Source organism: Danio rerio, chromosome 10, assembly GCF_049306965.1.
Source record: "Danio rerio strain Tuebingen ecotype United States chromosome 10, GRCz12tu, whole genome shotgun sequence".
NCBI lineage: Eukaryota > Metazoa > Chordata > Actinopteri > Cypriniformes > Danionidae > Danio > Danio rerio.
In genome coordinates this window covers 49787501-49808044 of record NC_133185.1, presented here as the reverse complement: position 1 = coordinate 49808044, position 20544 = coordinate 49787501, and the positions used below count along the sequence as shown (strand labels likewise).

At 36.9% G+C, this 20544-nt stretch overlaps 2 protein-coding genes across 5 annotated transcripts in view; both read right to left on the bottom strand.

Annotated features, from left to right (window-relative positions):
- myo18b (myosin XVIIIB) overlaps positions 1–20544 on the bottom strand; it is a 673005-nt gene that overhangs the window by 331268 nt on the left and 321193 nt on the right. The gene's annotated exons all lie outside the window — the stretch shown is intronic.
- Positions 18342–20544, bottom strand: part of scarb1 (scavenger receptor class B, member 1) — a 47524-nt gene continuing 45321 nt past the window's right edge. For all 4 annotated transcript variants that reach the window (NM_198921.2, XM_017357939.4, XM_017357940.4 and 1 more), the window contains one exon: positions 18342–19238. In NM_198921.2, the coding sequence (NP_944603.2) occupies positions 19143–19238 (96 nt within the window). In that variant the 3' untranslated portion in view covers positions 18342–19142. The remainder of the gene's footprint in view (positions 19239–20544) is intronic.

Here is a 20544-nt window from a genome sequence, read left to right as displayed (position 1 = left end):
TAAATGATGTTGTACACATATTTGCATTTATTCATATTTGTAAAACCCGAAGATGAACTTGTATGTCAAATATGTGATTTGCATATACCAGATATACTGTATCTATATGGGTAAATGCAACTTATTTAGGAGTATACATCATTTTTGCATACATTTGTATTGTAAATTTGAAAAACGTGTTCCTGTAAATAAAATTGTAGCTTTAGTTTTGTGGTGACCGGTTGTATTATCTTGATAAACTGTACATTTCTGACTGTGCATTAAAATTATAATGGTATTTGACTATATTTACCAGGATAAACAACTCCTGCAATCTTTTCAGCATTCCTAAAATCTAGATTTCAGTAAAAGCATGACTGTTGATTTGGTCTATTTTCTTGCATAGTAGTTGTTTGTTAGGGTTTTGCAATATGATGATGTATATTGTATGGACAAAATTAAAAGTTTTATATCATGCTCTATTGTTTATTTCTTGGCGTCACAAGTTACATTGTTTAAAGTAATGTATATGTCAGCATAATTTTACAATCCACTACAGGGATGCAGACAGAAACATCACTAACAGCATCGTGAGAAATTCTCAATCTTCAAACTATAATGTTTACATTTAGCGTTTTATTTAGTCATATTTTTAGGTTGGACCTTTAATTATTAGTTATTAAAAAGTGTTTTACATTTAATTCATATTTATTTTATATTTCTACATGTTTAATAAAATATTTGCCCTAATGTTCTGAATAAAGCTAGAATTATGATCACATATGAATGAACAGAATATTGTGTTTATATATATATATATATATATATGTATATATGTATATATATATATATGTATATATATATATATATATATATATATATATATATATATATATATATATATATATATATATATATATATATATATATATAAGCGCTGTCAAAATTAACGTGTTAACGCATGCGATTAATTTGAAATAATTAACGCGTTAAAAAAATTAACGCAATTAACGCAGTTGCATTTTTTTTTTTTTTGTGGCCGGGGGCAGACCGTTCGACGTACTTTTTGGTCCGGGCTGATCATCTTCTTATGATCTGATCGGCCCATAAAACACTTAGCAGACTTTGCTGTGAGCTGTCATGCTCTGAAAGTAAGATATTTCTTTTTTTTTATCAATTGACAGCACAAAAAATGGGAAATTTCATAAATAATATAAATTATTCTCTTATATTATAATTATTCTTCCGGCTGCAACATATCCAATCTAGCAAGAACCCTGCTTTTTCCTGTTGATGCAAAGGTATTAACAAAAGAAAAATACACAACTTAAGACACTTAAATGCTTGTATTGGTTGTATTCGCAGCAGTTCTGCGATGCTTGCCTACAACTTCATGCATTGGGTTAAATTAGGCTGTCCAGTCTTTGTGTTCAGGCAGCGCTTTACAGAGAGTGGACCAAAGTGCATTGGTGCAATTATAATGCATCTAATATTTTATAAAAAAAAAAATCGCGATACCTTGATTTAATAAAAAATGCAATTGTCTTAAAAAGTAAATTTGAATTAATAAAAAAAACTAATAAATAAATAATAAAAAAATAATAAATGTAAAAAAATGCAAAAAAAAAAAAAAAAAAATCGGAAAAAAAAAAAAAAAACGAAAAAAAAAAAACGAAAAAAATCGGGGAAAAAAATGCAAAAAAAAAAAAAAAAATCAAATTCGAAAAAAATAAAATAAAAATAAAAAAATTCGGAAAAAAATAAAATAAAAAATAAATAAATAAATCGCCCAGTCCTATATTCACAGTAATACTGTATACCAAGGTAAAATAGGGAGAAGGATTGACGGTATGAAAATCTGGATACCGCCTAAGCAGTGGGTAGTGCTGTCGCCTCAATGGTTCAAGCCTCAGCTGGGTCAGTTGGTGTTTCTGTGTGGAGTTTGCCCGATGTTCACAGGGGTTTCCTCCAGGTGCTCTGATTTCCCCCACAGTCCAAAAACATGTGCTATAGGTAAATTGGGTAAGGTAAAAATTGTCCGTAGTGTGTGTGTGTGTGTGTGCATGTGTGTGAATGAGAGTCTATGGAAGTTTCCCAGTGATGGGTTGCAGCTGGAAGGGCATCCACTGCGTAAAACATATGCTGGAATAGTTAGTGGTTCATTCCGCTGTGGCGACCCCAGATTAATAAAGGGACTAAGCCAAAAAGAAAATGTATGAATGAATGGCGAAATGGTGTTAAATGTGAACAATGCACATTACAGCATTCAGAAAATAAGTGAGTTTGAAGGAGAGGTGTTATTGTGTGATGTAGTGTGTGTTGCTTTACATGCCTTTTCAGCTCCAGGTAGTGGATGCTCCTCTTTGTTGGGCAGGTGTGAGCAATGCTTTGATGCAGGAACAAAAGAGCAGCGACGTTACACCTTTTGAACCGATCCGCAGCTGCGTACACCAGCATCATTTCTCAGCCCTCCACACACACGCTTAGTCACTCTGCAGAACACACACAGAAACGGCACTGCTTAGACTTGCTTTTGACTAAAGCAACAGTTTACCATTTGCACATTTTCACACACGTAAAAAAACGCCAAAGTATATTTACTACATCCATATTTAGCAGATGATGGTGTCCAAATCAACGTAAAACTGAGGAGGGATTCAGAGATTTGCTCAATGTTTTTTAAGTAACTCAGTGTTGTATGAAATGAGTAGATTGCAGCACAGTGTGCATCAATGGTGGAGTATCAGCAAGGCTAATATGTATAATTATAATTCTCATATGCAGATGGCTCGGGTGCAGTGATTAATCATGCGTTCTGCTTAAACTTCATAAAGCATATCATTAAAACCCATTTAGCCACTGAAAAGACAGAGAATGACAGTCATCAAAGACGAGCCGAGTCCCGCATACACACACTTCAGCTGAAGATGCCACACCAGCATCTGATTAAACACACACTTACATCAAGGAGACCGAGAGACCGAGAGAGAGAGAGAGAGAGAGAGAGAGAGAGAGAGAGAGAGAGAGAGAAATAGAGAGATATTCTTTATTTTTTATTTGTTTGCTTATAATTTTTAAAGGTCTTAAATATTTATTGCTTTTATTATTGTTATTATTAGCTTTATTCACTTTTTTATTCACTTTGTTTACACTCACCGGCCACCTTAGTATCAGGTTGGACCCCTTTTGCCTTCAGAACTGCTTTAATCCTTCATAGCAGAGATTCAACAAGCTACTGGAAATATTCCTCAGAGATTTTGCTCCATATTGTCATGATAGCATCACACAGTTGCTGCAGATTTGTCAGCTGCACATCCATGATGCCAATCTCCCGTTCCACCACATCCCAAAGCTGCTCTATTGGATTGAGCTCTGGTGACTGTGGAGGCCATTTGAGTACAGTGAACTCATCGTCATGTTCAAGAAACCAGTCTGAGATGATTGAGCTTTATGACATGCTGCGTTATCCTGCTGGAAGTAGCCATCAGAAGATGGAGACACTGTGCTCATAAAGGGATGGACATGGTCAGCAGCAATACTCAGGTAGGCTGTGGCGTTGATGCTCAATTGGTACTAATGGACCCAAAGAAAATCTCCCCCACACCATTACACCACCACCACCAGCCTGAACCGCTGATACAAGGCAGGATGATCCATGCTTTCATGTTGTCTGAGTCGAGCATCTGAATGTGTGAGCAGAAATGGAGACTCAGAGCAGCAACGTTTCTCCAATCTTCTATTGTCCAGTTTTGGTGAGTCTGTGTGAATTGTAGCCTCAGTTTCCTGTTCTTAGCTGACAGGAGCGGCACCCGGTGTGCTCTTCTGCTGCTGTAGCCCATCCGCCTCAAGGTTGGCGGTGTTGTGTGTTCAGAGATGCTCTTCTGCAGAGCTCGGTTGTAACGAGTGCTTATTTGAGTTACTGTTGCCTTTCTATCAGCTGGAACCAGTCTGGCCATTCTCCTCTGGCCTCATCTACAAGGCATTTGCGCCCACAGAACTGCCGCTCACTGGATATTTCCTCTTTATCGTCTGTAAACCCTAGAGATAGTTGTGCGTGAAAATCCCAGTAGATCAGCAGTTTCTGAAATACTCAGAGCAGCCCGTCTGGCAGAAACAACCATGCCACGATCAAAGTCTCTTAAATCCCTTTTCTTCCCCATTCTGATGCTCGGTGTGAACTGCAGCAGATCATCTTGACCATGTCTACATGCCTAAATGCATTGAGTGTCATGTGATTGGTTGATTAGAAATTTGCATTAACGAGCAGTTGAACAAATAATAAAGTGGCCGGCGAGTCTATATAAATATTTAAAATAAATCAGAAAGCAGACGCAAAGTCAGCCTTTTAGGCCACAAACAAATCCAAAAAACATCCTGAAACAAAACAGCCCAGCAGAAACCCAGCAATGAGCCGTGTACGTTTGACACATTGGATAATTTCAGCTGAATTTATTACGTTGTAATCCTCTCAGTGAATAATTTCCCAGACCTTGAGTGTCTAAATTGCCTTGCGTGACACTGGAGTAAAAATCCCATTCATTTTGCCCATAGAGAAATTGATCTTTAGCAATTATGAACTTCTCAGGACAGACGGAGGGTGTTAAGAGATGGAAAACACCTCCAGAGGAGCCACAATCAATGACATTTCAATCAATATAGAAATAAAATAAAATAGAAAACATGACAAATTATGCTGAAACGTATTTGAAAAGTCAGTAATGGAACTGAAAAAAACAATATACGTGTTCTGCTATATATATATATATATATATATTTAATCTAGAACTACAGTGCTTTACATCAGTTCATGGCTTTAAAATTATGCTTTTAGAAAGACAATTGACAAAACAAACTAGGTCTTGTCAGGATTGACTATTATTACCTAATTATATAACTCAAATCCTTTCTTATACCTGAAATTAATCATTTATTTATTCATTTTCTTTTAGGCTTAGTCCCTTTATTAATCTGGGGTCGCCACAGCAGAATGAACCACCAACTAATGCAGCATATGTTTTACGCAGCGGATGCCCTTTTAGCTGCAACCCATGACTGGGAAACACCCATATACATTTATTCACACACATACACTATGGCCAATTTAGCTTACCCAATTCACCTGTACGACATGTCCTCGGGCTTGTGGGGGAAACCAGAGCACCCGTAGGGCACCCACGCCAACACAGGGAGAACATGCAAACTCCACAGAGAAACGCCAACTGGCCCAGCCAAGGCTCAAACCAGTGACCCTCTTGCTGTGAGGTAATCACTGTGCCACCATTGACTAAATAAATTAATTAAATGAAATACTATTTTTAAAATGACAAAATTATTACCATGGAAAAAAAAAACTCTTAAATTAAAATCAAACGTCTAATAAAAATAAAACAAAAATAAAAATAAACTTTACCAAATTGATATATATATATATATATATATATATATATATATATATATATATATATATATATATATATATATATATATATATATATATATAAATATAATATTTATATATTACACATGTTTGACCCAGCATTTTGACCCAGGATTTTTTAAAGTGTACACACTAAAAATAATGAGCTGTTTTAACCAAACATTGGGACATTGTAAAGGTGTCACTTCCGGTAAAAGTAAAAACTCCCCAGCTTCATGCAGCATCGTATTCTGCGTCAGTGTTAATATTCAGCGTCTGTGCTGTGCTATAATGTCACACACAGACTCGGGTTATGTTTGCGCTCCACACATCAAAGTTTGAGACGCAATTACAGCCCGGTTTGATGTTTCTTGAAGGGACGACCTGAACCCTGCTTTGAATGTCCATCAGACTCGCTCTGGACAAACAACATCACACACACACACACACACAACACACTGCGAGATGAGCAATCTCTGAGGCCTTTTGCACAAAACCAGTTTTCTGACGATCTGTTACATGGTAAGAAATTAGTCAGTAGGTTTACTGAAGATGTGTGAAAATATTCAAAAACTCAACAATACACAGAGGGCAGATTGACTCCCCTTTGGTGATGTTGGGGGCTGTTTTTGCCCCATTGACTTCCATTATAAACGACATTTTTGATTGCAAAGCCATGACAGTATATAATAATGTGTTCTTGATTGTTGATGGTTTTCCCTGTTGGGAAGAGGGACAATCTATCATTCTCACAGTTGATCATCAGTTGCAGTGCAAAAAAGCTCAGGTTCTGGTGAGTGTGTGTGTGTGTGTACGTGTTTTTGTGACATATCAGGACACAAATCTGTATAATGACATGGGTATGACACAGGTATTACAAAAAGCAGGTGAAATATGAGGACATTGGTGACATTCTCGTTTCTCAAAATGCGTATAAATCCTACAGAATGAGTTTAATCAGAGAGTAAAGCTGCACACAGTCTCCTGTGATGGTTGGGTTTAGGGGTGGGGTGGGGTGAGGGCAATATAATATATGGTTTGGACAGTATAAAATGAATGGAAACCTATGTAATGTCCCCACTTTTCACAAAAACAAACATGTGTGTGTGTGTGTGTGTTTGTGTGTTTTGACTCTGAAACTCAGCGCGTGGTCAAATAGACACTCCCACACCATCCATCTTTTGCTCCTCCGACACTCCCCCCTAAACAGAGCTGGACACGCCCACTTTTCTGGCTTTTTCCAAAGTACGAGGGGGTTTCATGGCCCTTAAAGGGAATGAGAGACTAGACTCTGATTGGTTTAAAGCATGTTATGCTCAAAACACAGCCAGAACTCATTAAGAGAATAAGCACAGCCCTGTTAGTTGGCATGGGATGATAACCGTTTTCAAGGTATTCCGTGGTTTGGAAAAGTCAAGGTTTTAAAACCGCCAAAATGTTGTTATACCATTCCTATGCTATATGTAATTTTTTTATTATAGTTTTTCAGGACAACAGTATCTTCAGCAGAAAATATATTAAAAGGTGCCATTTTATAAAGTAAAAAATATGCTTTTGTTACTAATGAAGATAGCAGAAGTCAATGACTCATTTGACTTATTTTGCTTGACATGTTCACTGCCCCAAATTATTTAAAATGTTTCGCAAAATAAAATATATTGGCTGTTTCCAAAATCGCCTGCTACTCAGTAGGTACTGCAGTTGAATTTGAATTTACTATGTGACCGATAAAAAAGTATGTTGTGTACAGTATGAATGTGAGTAGCATGAATGATGCTCGGATGTATTATGGATGCCATTTTGCCGTCATCACTCCCGTTCGGGAATTCTCTTGTTGTGCATCATAAAGGATGCGCACTTCAGAATCTCACCAGCAGTAGTAGGTCATCAGGGTACTTCCCGCATACTGTTTTTCAATTTCCATTAATTCACACATACTACTCGGCTTGCATATTTGTTTTAAGCGTACTACATAGTATGGAAGTTTGCGATTTCAGATGCAGCTATTGTGTTGAAAAAAAAAAGTTGTTGTTTTATACCCAGACATTTAAAAAGAATATGTTTTAGTGCAGTAATCACAATACCATGAAACTGTGATGTTTTTATCCAAGGTTTATCATACCATCAGAATATTATACCAGCCCATGCCTACCTGTTAGACCATGTGCCGGGCGCAGAGTGCATTATTCCATCCTTAAAATAGCAAAAGTAGATTCAGACACGGCCTTAATCTGTTTGCACCATGTGCTTTAGACTTTGCGCTTAGGTCGTTAAAATAGAGCCCTTGCTGTTCTGAGAGATGAGGGGCTCATTTTGAGTTTCTCAGACAAATCAAGATAAGTGCACAAAGGACTTTCTCTGTCTCTTACACACACACACACACACACCACTTTCATTCAGGGAATTCATTCATGCTCCTCGTGACAAACGAGATATTTGATTCGAGGAACTGCTCTAAGCGTGTATTTTTCATTCAATGTTTGATACCGCACGGCGAATGAGAGAAAAAAAAACCTGCATTTCTCTGTAACTTAGATGCACTCGGCAGGTAAGCCACGTGTTTTATTCCGGTCACAAAATGCAGTGAAAATCCTACACAACGGCAATAGTTTGGTTGTGGTGCTAACATGTTTACACTCGGTGCAATTGTTAGTTCGATACGAACAAACTGAATAAACAAAGAGCACTGGTCGCTCACTTACCAAATCTGTAGAGACAGGACAATCACCAGCAACTAGAGCCGCGTCTTTATTAAGAGGAGACTACAAGCGAATCCGGATCTCCATCTGGAGAAGAGAAAAGGTCTCGGGTAAACAATGTTCCTTAGATACGCAAGTTATTGTTGTCGAGCGTCGTGTACACTGTTAATCCACACGTGACTTCAGCTGAGCTCTCACAGAGAGAAAATGAAAACAAAACTTCACTTCAGCAAATTAGGAGAGCAACACTTCACGCTTGCTTTGCCAACACAATGTGGCGTCTCTGCCGTGACGCCGTCTACACTGTAATGTTAATAAATATTAATAAAGTTGCACAATAGAGCGCGCTGATTGGTTTGAACCAAGCCTTACTCATGCATTAATGCAGCACACTCGGAGACGTAATACGGTACACCCAGGTACAGACGTCCAGTCTACATGCTGGAATACACGCTAAGATCTCATAGCCGTGACGCAGCTTCAAAAATTCGTTTTAAACCGGAAGTACGAATTAGCTTGAAATAACGCAAAAACAACCAATTTACACTTTTTAGTGAGATATATGTGTCCTAATAGTGTTTTTAGCAGTGTGGGACACATATACCACTGTCAACAGCTCAACACATGTGCTCTGGTGTTTTGTGACCCTTTAAATAGTCAGTTGCGTCGCTCCATTGTCGCTCGTGCATTTGCTATTTACATGGCGGATGAAAAACTGAACACTTCACTAGTGAGAAAACAGTTAAACAGAGCATCTGCAGCGCGAGAATAAAGAACGAGCCTCCTCCATTCAGCCTCTTTACTTTTACTCTTCACTTTACTCCTTTACTTTGGTGGAGTGAGGAAACGGTGGACACTGAACACATCTATTCGCCCACATATTTAATTTCCTTTTTTGAGCACAAATATTTGCTTCAAAACTATTTCTAAATTCAGTTCTAATCTCCAGCAAAGGAATAAGTAAAGTTTATTCGTAAACTAATTTCGAGAGGATCACGTGCTTATGATTGACACGGCTGGCCCCAAGTCAAGCTAATGTACAAACCACCAATCAGACTACATTTTACATTTTTTACATTTAGTCATTTAGCAGACGCTTTTATCCAAAGCGACTTAAAAAATAAGGACAAGGTAGCAACTTACACAACTATAAGAGCAACAATGAAGAAGTGCTATAGGCAAGACTATTCCTAACCCAGTATAAATAACCAAACATCTTACCTTTAGTCATCTTCGACTTGAAGAATCCCCCCTTCCCCCCTTCTCCTCCTCTTTTTTACAGGGCAGCACGGCGGCTCAGTGGCTAGCACTGCGGCCTCACAGCAAAAAATGCCTCCGACTCGGGAATCCACCCAACCGGACAGCATTTTCGTGCGGAGTTCATGTTCTCCCCGTGCTTGCGTGGGTTTTCCCCGGGTCCTCCGGTTTCCTCCCACACTCCCAAAAACATGAGACTTAAGTAAATTGACTGAACGAAATTAGCACCAAATTCAATTCTGTCAGCAACACATCACCTTAGCAATCCTTACACACCAGTAGGGGGCGGGGGAGGGGGTTCTCGAGATCTACCCGAGTTCAAACTCCCCTCTCGCCCTGCAACGGGAGGGAGCTCCGGGCTCGAGGATCTTTTGAGCTCGGGGCTCTCTCCCGGGACAGCATGCCAAACTAGCTTATTACCAATCATCAGCTAAGTGTGAACTCTTAAAATGAACAATAATAATGAAGTGTGGTCAGAAAACTGAGCTATATCCAAACACACGTCCTGTTCTTATGCTGATGCAGACATCTCCAAAACCACACAGCTGGACACATCTACACTCGTGTTTATTAAAGCAAATATAAATCTGCATATAATCAATAATACTGATCATAATAATCACATTATACAGATGCAGATGGTCATGAATAAACTGAAGAAGCCATGTAGGCAGAGCTGTTTATATTGATGGAGAAAATCATCATCTCTGCATCACTTTAATTGTGTTCATCTGTAAAGATATTTGTGTGTTGCTGTTCATCCTGTGTGTATTCAGCAGTGTGCACGCAGTTGGACCTGCATAAGTGCATAACTAACACACTCTGCTGGACTTCAGAGCAGCTTTTAATTGGTCAATGGAGCGGTCTATTTCAGCTCCTCACAATCGCAAAGAGCCAACAATGCGCCTTAACACACCTCCTTTTTAGACCAGCACACCCATGAGTCTACAAAGTGCTGCAAAAGATTAAAACTAGAGCTGCACTGGGCTGAAATGAGCAACAAATCACAGCATACATGTCTTGCGCCTTATTGTGCTGGGTGTATGATAGAGCGCTAAGTGTATTTCTGCACACACACAAACTATAATCTGCTGTTTTATTCCACAAAACTCCATATAACAGGCAGAAACTCTTCAGCACAGGGTGATCTAAAGGGTTAATGCTGCCAAAAGATGATCAACAGTACAGTGACAGATTCTCCCTCTTCCCAACAGAGAAAACCAGCAACAATCAGTACTGCATGACTATATGCTGCCATAGTTTTGCAGTCAAAAATGTGATTATAACAGAAGTCAAAAGCGCAAAAACAGCATCAACATCACCAAAGAAGATTTAATCAGAACAATACACAAGGGTAAATGTTTTGATGTTCAATCCACTTAAATTTGTAAAAACAGTCAAGTTGGAGCAACATAAAGGAATTGTGTGGAAGGCAGCGTTTTTCCAGTGTTAACAAACCCCATAAATACCGCATGCATCCCGTCTGATGGACACAAACAACTGTCCGCATCCACAAATAGAGTGCAATCTATAGACTGGCCAGAACCCAGAGGAGCTCATCAGATATGTGAAGCATGTTTCCTCTTTGCATTCAGCTGCGGGTCACTAAATCTGTGCTGTTGTTCTGCCTGCTTCGTAAAGGGGCAGTTCTGCATTAAAATCCACTGTATGTTTGTTCCTATTATGGATGTCAGTGGTCATACACTAAAAACATAGATTGATTGGATTTACTAAATTTAAGATGTGTTTGTAAACATTGTATAAATTTAAACAAAACCGCTACGTTCGCTTGCACAACGTATTTCGGGTATATGTGTGTGCGTTTGTTTGTATGTGGGTGTGTCGTTTCATGTGTGTGTTACCGGTACGTTCTGTATTTGACGCCTCTGACGCTGGGTTTGCACCACCAAACGCTGGTTGGTGTAGCATTTAATGCCGAGCCCAAACTGCAATGGCGATCTCTCTTTCTCTCTCTCTCTCTCTCTTTCAATATCTCTCTTTTACTCTTTCTGTGGGTCTCTGTGAGGACAGTCTCTCTTGCGAGGGCTAGTCTGAGAGAATGTGTTAAGCTTGTGTTTAATGCTCTTGTCTGAAGTTTTGAGATCTGAAAGTGCAATGTGTTTGCTTGTGAACTTGTCCAGTTAACTGATGTGTTTGAGTGATACCTCGGAGAGGGTGTAGGAGTGAGTAAGTTGCGCGATATACATATACAACACAGAGGGCCCTATCATACACCCGGCGCAGTGTGGCGCAAGGCGCGGCGCAGTAGTCTTTTGCTAGTTTCAGCTTGGTGCAAGAGTGGTTTTGAGGCGTTGCGCTACGCTGTTTAAATAGCAAATGCATTAGCGCTCATTTGTGCGCCCATAGGCATTCTGGTCTAAAAAAGGAAGCGTTCTGAGGCGGACCGCTGGCGCGTTGCTATTTTGAGAAACTACAACAGATTTTTCATTAGACCAAAACAAACCCGGTCTAAACTCCAGCGCAGAGTTGCGCCTCGCTTACACATTGCTTAATACACACAAGAGAGCAATAGGCAAATATCTTTACATATGAAAAAATGTAAATATTAAGGATATATATAGGATATAATAAGAATAGATATAGAATATAAATATAAAGGATTAAAATATTACAAAACATATTATTTTCTAGCCTACATAAATATGAAAAATCACTGCTTTTGTGTCTTCTTCATCTCGGGAGGCTTTTTCAGTTCATTCATAACAATTTGCTTTTGTTTAATGTTATTATTATTAGCAGTATTATTTATTATATCCATATTTATATTTGTTTTATTAAAAACAAGCTTAGATTTGCCCACCTGTCAGGTTTTAGACCATATGGGGCACAGCATGTGTTTTAGGATATAACTCAGGTTTTTGATCACATTTTGTTATTATTGTTCATTTATTCGTTTGCTGGAAATTAGAACTGAATTTAGAAATAGTTTTGAAATGAATATTTGCGCTTAACAAATGGTATTATTTATTTATAGGCTAATTGATGTCTGTGCGTAAAGGTTTCCCTATCCAAGAGTGAAAGTGAAAGTGATCCATTATCTCTCATTCTCACGCAGTAGATGCTCTGTTTAACAGTTTTCTGTTAAAAAACTGTCAACTGTTTGCTTGTGAAACGCTCAGATTTTCCACTTAGACTTACTTTGCGTCCTGTAAATAGTGAATGTGCTCTTGGCGTGACGCAGCTGACTCTTAAAGGGAATGGGAGATGAGACTCTGATTGGTTTATTCTCAAAACACACCTATAACTCATTAAGAGAATAAACTCAACCCTTTTAGACCATGAGCCACGGCGCAAAGCGGATTTTCCCGTCCGTAAATTAGCAAAAACGCGTCCTGACACGCCCTGACAGCGTTTGCGCCCTGGGCTTTATGCTCTGCGCATGGACCGTCAAAATAGAGCCCAGAGATTCATTTTTGTATTAGTTCATCAGGTTCAGGAGAATGTGCTGCTTTGTGTACGTCTTGTTTTTAGTTGTTTGGTACTTTGCTTTTCTTTTCATGTTTAGTTTAGTTTGTTGAATACAGTCAGTGGGTTTTGTTATATTAATTTCTTTGATTTAAGCACATCTAATTACTTCCTCTCCCCCAGGTAATTTATTATTTCTTTATAGTATTTTTCTTTCACTTTATGATATATTTTCACTGGTCTCACTCGAAGTATGGGCAATAAATAATTGCAGTGATATTTGGTTCTCAGGTCATTACTTTCTCCATCCTCTTGTCACACACACAAAACTATTGAATGTTATGTCACATACACTTAGTTTAATATTATTAGGGGGAGTAAATACTTTCCTAAAATAAATATGTAATAACACAATTACAGAGGTAAATAATTACAATAAAAACAACAATTCATTTAACATTATTATTTTGAATTGACAAAATGTTCTGCTTGTGTTCTGCTATAAACACATGTGTTGTTAGATTTGTGTGCCGCGTGAAACACAACACATCTCAATAATCAATATGAGGACGAATAAATCGAGCTCATCTCCATCAAACAGATCAATCAATAATGTTCGCATATATTCCACATTAACACTTCAATAGATGCAATATCATTATGGCGCTTCTCTTATATTGTCTTTGCCTGTATATTGATATTTATTGATTATTTTGTATCTGGCAGATATAAGTTTAGTACATTTTAATGCATTGTTGATTTGTAGGAATGCTGTGAGTTAATATGCATCTTGAAGCTTGTATATATTGTATCATGTATTGATTGTTTTATTTCATTAGGCTAATACTGGAACATTTTTGTATTCATGTACATTTGTTGCTGTCATTTAAAGCTCAAATAAACAAATAAATAATTAAATCAACAAATAAATAAACAAACAAATGAATAAATAAAACATGCAAGCATCAATACATGAAATATTTGGAGAGTTGCACCAAACCATCAGAACAAAAACAAACAAATTCAATACAAACGCTGACAAGTCAGAAATTAACACACACTAAAAACAATGCCAATGGTTGTGTTTGGACATATTTGACCCAACGGTGGTTTATAACAACCCTGCATTTTTAGCATGTACACTAGTTTAACATTAACATCTAAAAGGACGTAACACAAACAAATTAAGTTCAGTAATGTTCAACGTCAATTGATTGAATTCAGCCCATTTAAGTTAATTGTAAGCACTTATTCATTCATTCATTTTCTTGTCGGCTTAGTATATTTATCAGGGGTCGCTTAGTATCTAATCAGGGGTCGCCACAGCGGAATGAACCGCCAACTTATCCAGCAAGTTGGATGACCTTCCAGCCGCAACCCATCTTTGGGAAACATCCACACACACATTCACACACACTCATACACTACGGACAATTTAGCCTGCCCAATTCACCTGTACTGCATGTGTTTGGACTGTGGGGGAAACCGGAGCACCCGGAGGAAACCCACGTGAAGGCAGGGAGAACATGCAAACTCCACACAGAAAAGCCAACTGAGCCGAGAATCGAACCAGCGACATTCTTGCTGTAAGGCGACAGCACTACCTACTGCGCCACTGCCTCACCCTGTAAGCACTTAAATAAATAAAAAAATAGTAGATCTAATGAAGATTTTTTTTCAGTATAACTGCAACCCTCACGTTTTTCCTGAGACTCTCACCTATTTTACCATGCTATCCTGCCATCATTTTCTTTAAATATTTCCCATTTTTTAATCTTTCTATATAAGGCAGCAGTACAATCTATACCAGGGGAGTCTAACTCAAGTCCTGGAGGGCCGCAGCCCTGTATAAGTTCAAGCCTTGCTTCAACACGACTGTCTGTAGGTTTCAAACAAGCCTAAAGCATTTAACTAGATTGATCAGGTGTGTTTAGTTAGGGTTGAAACTATGGCTGATTCTCAAGATGCAGTCTTCTCTGATTTCTCTATTTTTAGCCAAAAAGCCTGATAGATTAATTGTGCAATGAAAAATAGCGTTACCAGCCCACAAGGAAACACGCACGGACAGTGCTTCTGCATCATGCATTCATAGATAGAACAGCCAGAAAGGAGAAATTGATGGATTTGTGCTGAATATTAGCATCATTGACCCATAACAGTGTAAAGTAAGTTACCTATTACTGTCAGTGTGTGTGTGTGTGTGTGCTCTTTATAAATGACTGAGAAACAGATGCGGGTGAAGTATATTTATCGCAGCTGCTCAGTTTGTGATCATATCTCGGTTTTGTTCTGTTGATTTGCAATTTCAAATCTTCGTAGCTTGAAATAGAAATATGAAGTTCAGTAAATTTAGCAACAGATTCGCAGATTCTGGATCAATAACTCATGACCTATTCGCTATTAGCATGACTATTGTTACTATGGCGAAGGCTTAAACTGAGCATTACTCATAATATCGAGCAAAAAAAAAAAGAAAGACGGCTGTGAAACATGACCTGCTTTGTATTTGTTGTAGGAAACACAGTTTAGATCTGTTTAGGGTAAGAGGTGTGTGAATTATTGCTGTCTGTCTATCACTGAATGTGTCGGGAATATCAAAACAAAACCAACTTATCTCGCTCATTTAGCGCCCCTCACACAGCTTGATCCACGCTGGCATTTCTCCTCTTGGGTTTTAGGTTTTGAAAAGGGAAAACATTCAGGTATCATTCAAGTATCAGACTTGCACAATCCATATGCACAACGCTCTGGTCTGTTTCCCTCGCTCGACAGCTTGACAGAGCTCCTGCGAAGCTACGGTTGCTAAGCCACGATTGGTGGATGGCGGTTTTTGGGTGTGGCTTAGCGAAAGGTCAATTGCTCAATTACATCTTTGGATGGAAACACGGCTATTAGCTTTATTTTAATCAGTCATCAGAGTATCTTGTTTCATGTTCAACAGAAGAAAGACATTCATAACCATTCACAACCGTTATTTTGGGGTGTTCTGTCTCTTTAAATCAAAGCTCCACAAAAGACTTGCTGACTGAAGTATTTGTGATATGATTCACTGCAGTGTCCACACACTAGATTTCAGATGCAGGACAGGATTGTGGTTAAAGAAACACAGAGACAGGCGTCCCCCTCAGGACATGCGATTGAAACACAGTAAAGGTCACGTCTACACACATTTACCAACTTCATCGATTAAACCACCGTCAAACAGACAGGCCAAGTGCCATTTCTGCTCCTGCACATTAGGTCTGACATGCTTAAGAGTTGAATTGATTAAAGTTAAAGGTGTCGTGAAATTAAGATATTTTTTCAATCATTCATTTTCCTTCAGCTTAGTCCCTTTATACATCAGAGGTCGCCACAGTGGAATGAACCACCAACTAATCCAGCATGTTTTACACAGCGGATGCCCTTCCAGCTGCAACTTAGTACTGGGAAACACCCATACACACTCATTCACACACTCATACACAAATCTAAGGTTTTAAAATCGCCAGATTTTGTGTTATACCTACGCAATCTCACGGCAATTCGTAACTTTTGATTTAGTGGCTATTTCGTATGAATTCGTACGATCTAATTCATACCATTTAGTACGATTTGCTCATCACCCAATGACGGTTGGGGTTAGGTGCCACGCCTCCTTTTTAAATTCGTACATTTTTGTACGACTGAACTCTAAACTGACAAAACGTAAAATACTTACGTTTCCTCGTGAGATCAGGCTGATTATACCATTACTAAGGTATATGTAAAGGTTTTTAGTGTGTTTCTGATGTGTTGTAAAGAAACCTGTGATTTTGGAAACTAATGAAGATAGCAGAAGTCAATTTTAATTTTATTATTTAGCCTGACATGTTCACTGTCAAAACTATAATACTGGTTTCCTAAAATAAAATATATTGTGTTCAATGGAGAGAAAAAAAAAGATATAGTTTTTTATTTTTATTTTAGAGCAGTAATCACATTATACCAGCTCATGCCTACATCTGGATAAAATATAATAAACCAATCACAAGTATTTGTAAATACAGTAGCAAAAATAAAAATACATTAAACGGTGCTTCAAAGTTTTCTGGGAGTCTAGAAGTATTCAAGTCCATTAAATTATCAAATATAAAATAACACTTTATAAACGTTAATAATCTTTATTAAAGTTATAAACATAATAATTTATTGTGCCCAATTGCTTAAAACTTGCTTGGAATGTTTACACAGTCTGAGACCCTAAATATATATGCAAATAACGCCATTTTTGGTAGCAATTAATCAAGTTTTTTTTTCAATTGTGGCTTCAGTGAATTCTGACTGCATATTTCAGATTCTGTGATATGTCTATTGCGAATGTTCACATTGCTTTATCAATGCTGAAACTATATATTGTGCAGCCCTACTGTAAACTCGCAGACTTTTTCAGTCACATCCATAACGCCCTGCTCAAAAATCCAGCTTAAACCAGCCTAGGCTGGTTGGCTGGTTTTACCTGGTTGACCAGCCTTGTTTTAGAGGGGTTTTGGCCATTTCCAGGCTGGTTTCCAGCCTGGTCTGGTCAGGCTGGAAAATAACCAGCTAAATCCAGCTAAAACCAGCTTGACCAGTTTTGGTTTTGGTTGGGCTCCCAGCCAGGCAGGCAAGTCAAGATGGTTTTAGCTGGTCATCTCCCAGCCTGACCAGCTAAGACCAGGCTGGAAATGGCCAAAACCCCTCTAAAACCAGCCTGGTTGACCAGCTAAAACCAGCCTATCTCGTAAAGTAAAAGCTCTGCACCTTTAAAACAAAATGCAATGCAGTGATGATTGAGATATTAACAAATAGACTTTCCTAACAAGCCGATTATCACATTACATTAAAAGTCAATAGTTATGTTTACTTTATTAAAATGTATTTCTTTTTATGGGCACACTACATATTTTATAGTAGAAAAATTGGAAAAACAGAACATTTTAGGTCTAGAAGTCCAATTTTTAAACTCATAATACAAACCAGCCTGAACTGAAGGTGGAAGTCTGGTCATAGGCCTAATAATCACAGGCCTACTGTATCATAGTGTTATCTGATCCAATATAATTTACAAAAATCGAGATTTACACGAACTGAAGAGAAAGGTTAATTCTGAAAGGCTACAAAACAGTTGCCTGGCCTGTGACAATCTGAACAAAACATTTATAACTTAAAAACTCACGTATAAGGACCTCTTCCTTGTTGAAAACACAACAAAATATTTACCGAGACACATCTCCTCAACATCACCGTACTCTGCATCAAACATTAAGATCAAATAAATGAAATCTGGCTGCTTAAAAACAAACAAAACGAGCAAACATTTACCTTCAAATGCAAAACGTTTCGCCTTCAGCACGAACCCGCTTCTACTGCTGCTCGCTGCCGCCATCTTGCGCGGCAAAACAGAACTGACGACGAAAATGGCGGCAAAACGAAACCCACCTCAGATAGGCGAATGAATTTTATCCGTGGTGATAGTACACGGTTGTTTTCCTTACATGTTTTAATCTTAGACAAATGTTCTCCAGAATCATTCAACCAGGCTTCCAGCAATAAAGAGTTTGAAATTGTGCTTATTTTGTTCCACATTTATATCTGATTTTGATGTGAAACGCAATTTATTCAGTCCACAATTACATGTTTAGTAAAAACAGTCATAATCTCTTGATACACAATTAAAAGCGCCATTTATAAGGTGTTAAACATTTCGGCTCATATGGCTCATGCTTTTTTTTGTCCTTTGTCCAAAGTTTTTACAACATCTGAAACTATAAACCTCAAATACAAAAAAAAAAAAAAAATATTTCATTTTATATAACAGCCAGAAAAACGCAAACACATGGACATTTAACAATATTTTACATCCTCTGAGAACCTTTAAAAACTGATTATCAACACATGTATTCAAAGTATTGGGAAATATGCATGCTCAGCATGTTTATCTGCTGTGACAGCATATTTAAGTTAATAATGGCACGATATTGTCAGAAAATGTTCAAGGCACTTCCTTTTTTTACAATAGATTAAAGGTTACCAAAGGATAACTTTGAATAGTTTTTTTCCTGGTAGGAAATTAGAGTGTTTAGACAGTGTTGTTTAATTTTAGTGTGCACCATTTCACAATCTTGTATATTCAAGTATTTTCAAAATAAAAATATTTAACTAACCCAGACCATAACACAGATGCTCAGTTTTTCAATGCTAAATGTAATGCAAACTCCATGGAGAACCCAACCGCTGTACAAAAACACACACAAGAGTTCATAATGCATCATCTGTACTGGATCCAGTCCAATCATCCACAGCTTGTTATAATAAAATAAGCTTTATTTGTGGAACTTTTAAATATTGTGAATGTGGATGATGGTTCAGCTGGTTGGTGACTGTAGTAATGGGGCTTTTTCACTGGTTGTGCTGGATGGATCCACATCTGTGCTGGACGAACCACTCGTTTTACTTTTTACCTGCCATCAAAAAAGAAAAACATGTCAGTGAAAGCCAAAAAAATTTATAAATAAAATGAAAAAGTTCCTCCAATTGTCTGAACTAAACCATTCAAGAATGGCAGCAAAAATAATTAAAAATGAAATAAAATAAATAAAAAAACACTACCCATGAGTGCCATTTTACTAGTTCGTAAATAAAATAGTTGGTATGAACTCAAATTCGTGATTTTCCAAAACATGTAAACTTAAAACAGGTCTGAATTCACACACAAAGCAGAAACGTAGCCAATAAGTACATGAACAACATAATGTAAATGTATATTTACTAAACTATTAGTTTAATGCTCATTTAAACAAAAACATAATTATATACGCACACACGCACACTTGAAGTCAGAATTATTAGCCTTTGAATTTCTTTTTTGAAATATTTCTCAAATGATGTTAAACAGATTCAGGAAATGTTCACAGTATGTCAGATAATATTTGTTCTTCTGGAGAAAATCTTTTGTTTTATTTCAGCAGGATCACTTCAAGTTGTATAGGAATATCTTGAAGAATATCTTGTCAAATATTATTTACTTTTCTCGTGGCAATTATATTAGCATAAACCAGTTAACTTATTTTGGGTTTCAATGGAAAAAAATAATAATTTTATATATATATATATATATATATATATATATATATATATATATATATATATATATATATATATATATATATATATATATATATATATATATATATATATTAATTCCTAGCCTTTTCTTTTTATTACATAACTAAATGTTAATAAAAAATGATAAATAAATAAACATTTTAAAAAAAAAAGTTTATAAATATATCTTAATCAAAATACAATAAAAGTATAATTGGATAGGTGTCCAGAAAAAATTTAAATAAAGAAAAAAAAAAAAAAAAAGATGCATTCTAAGTTGAGTTCAGCCAACAACTCTGCTTATAAAAATAAAACTATGAATAAATATATAAATAAAAATGCACAAAAACTTCCATAATAAATAAAGAAATAAACTACATAAAAATGTGAAGAACAAAATTATGTATCAATACGAATAAATAGATAACAAAAAAGGTAACAGAAGGACAAGTAATCCAATGTAATAAAAAAAGAAAAAAACAACAAAAAAGGACAGAAAGAACGCATCCAATATAAATAAATAACTAAAATAATAAAAGAACGAAGTATGCATCAAATATAAATAAATAAACAAGGACACAGTAAGACAAAGAACGCAATAGACAAATTAAATTACAAAAAAAACAGGGCAAAGTATGTATCCAATATAAATGAATAAATAAA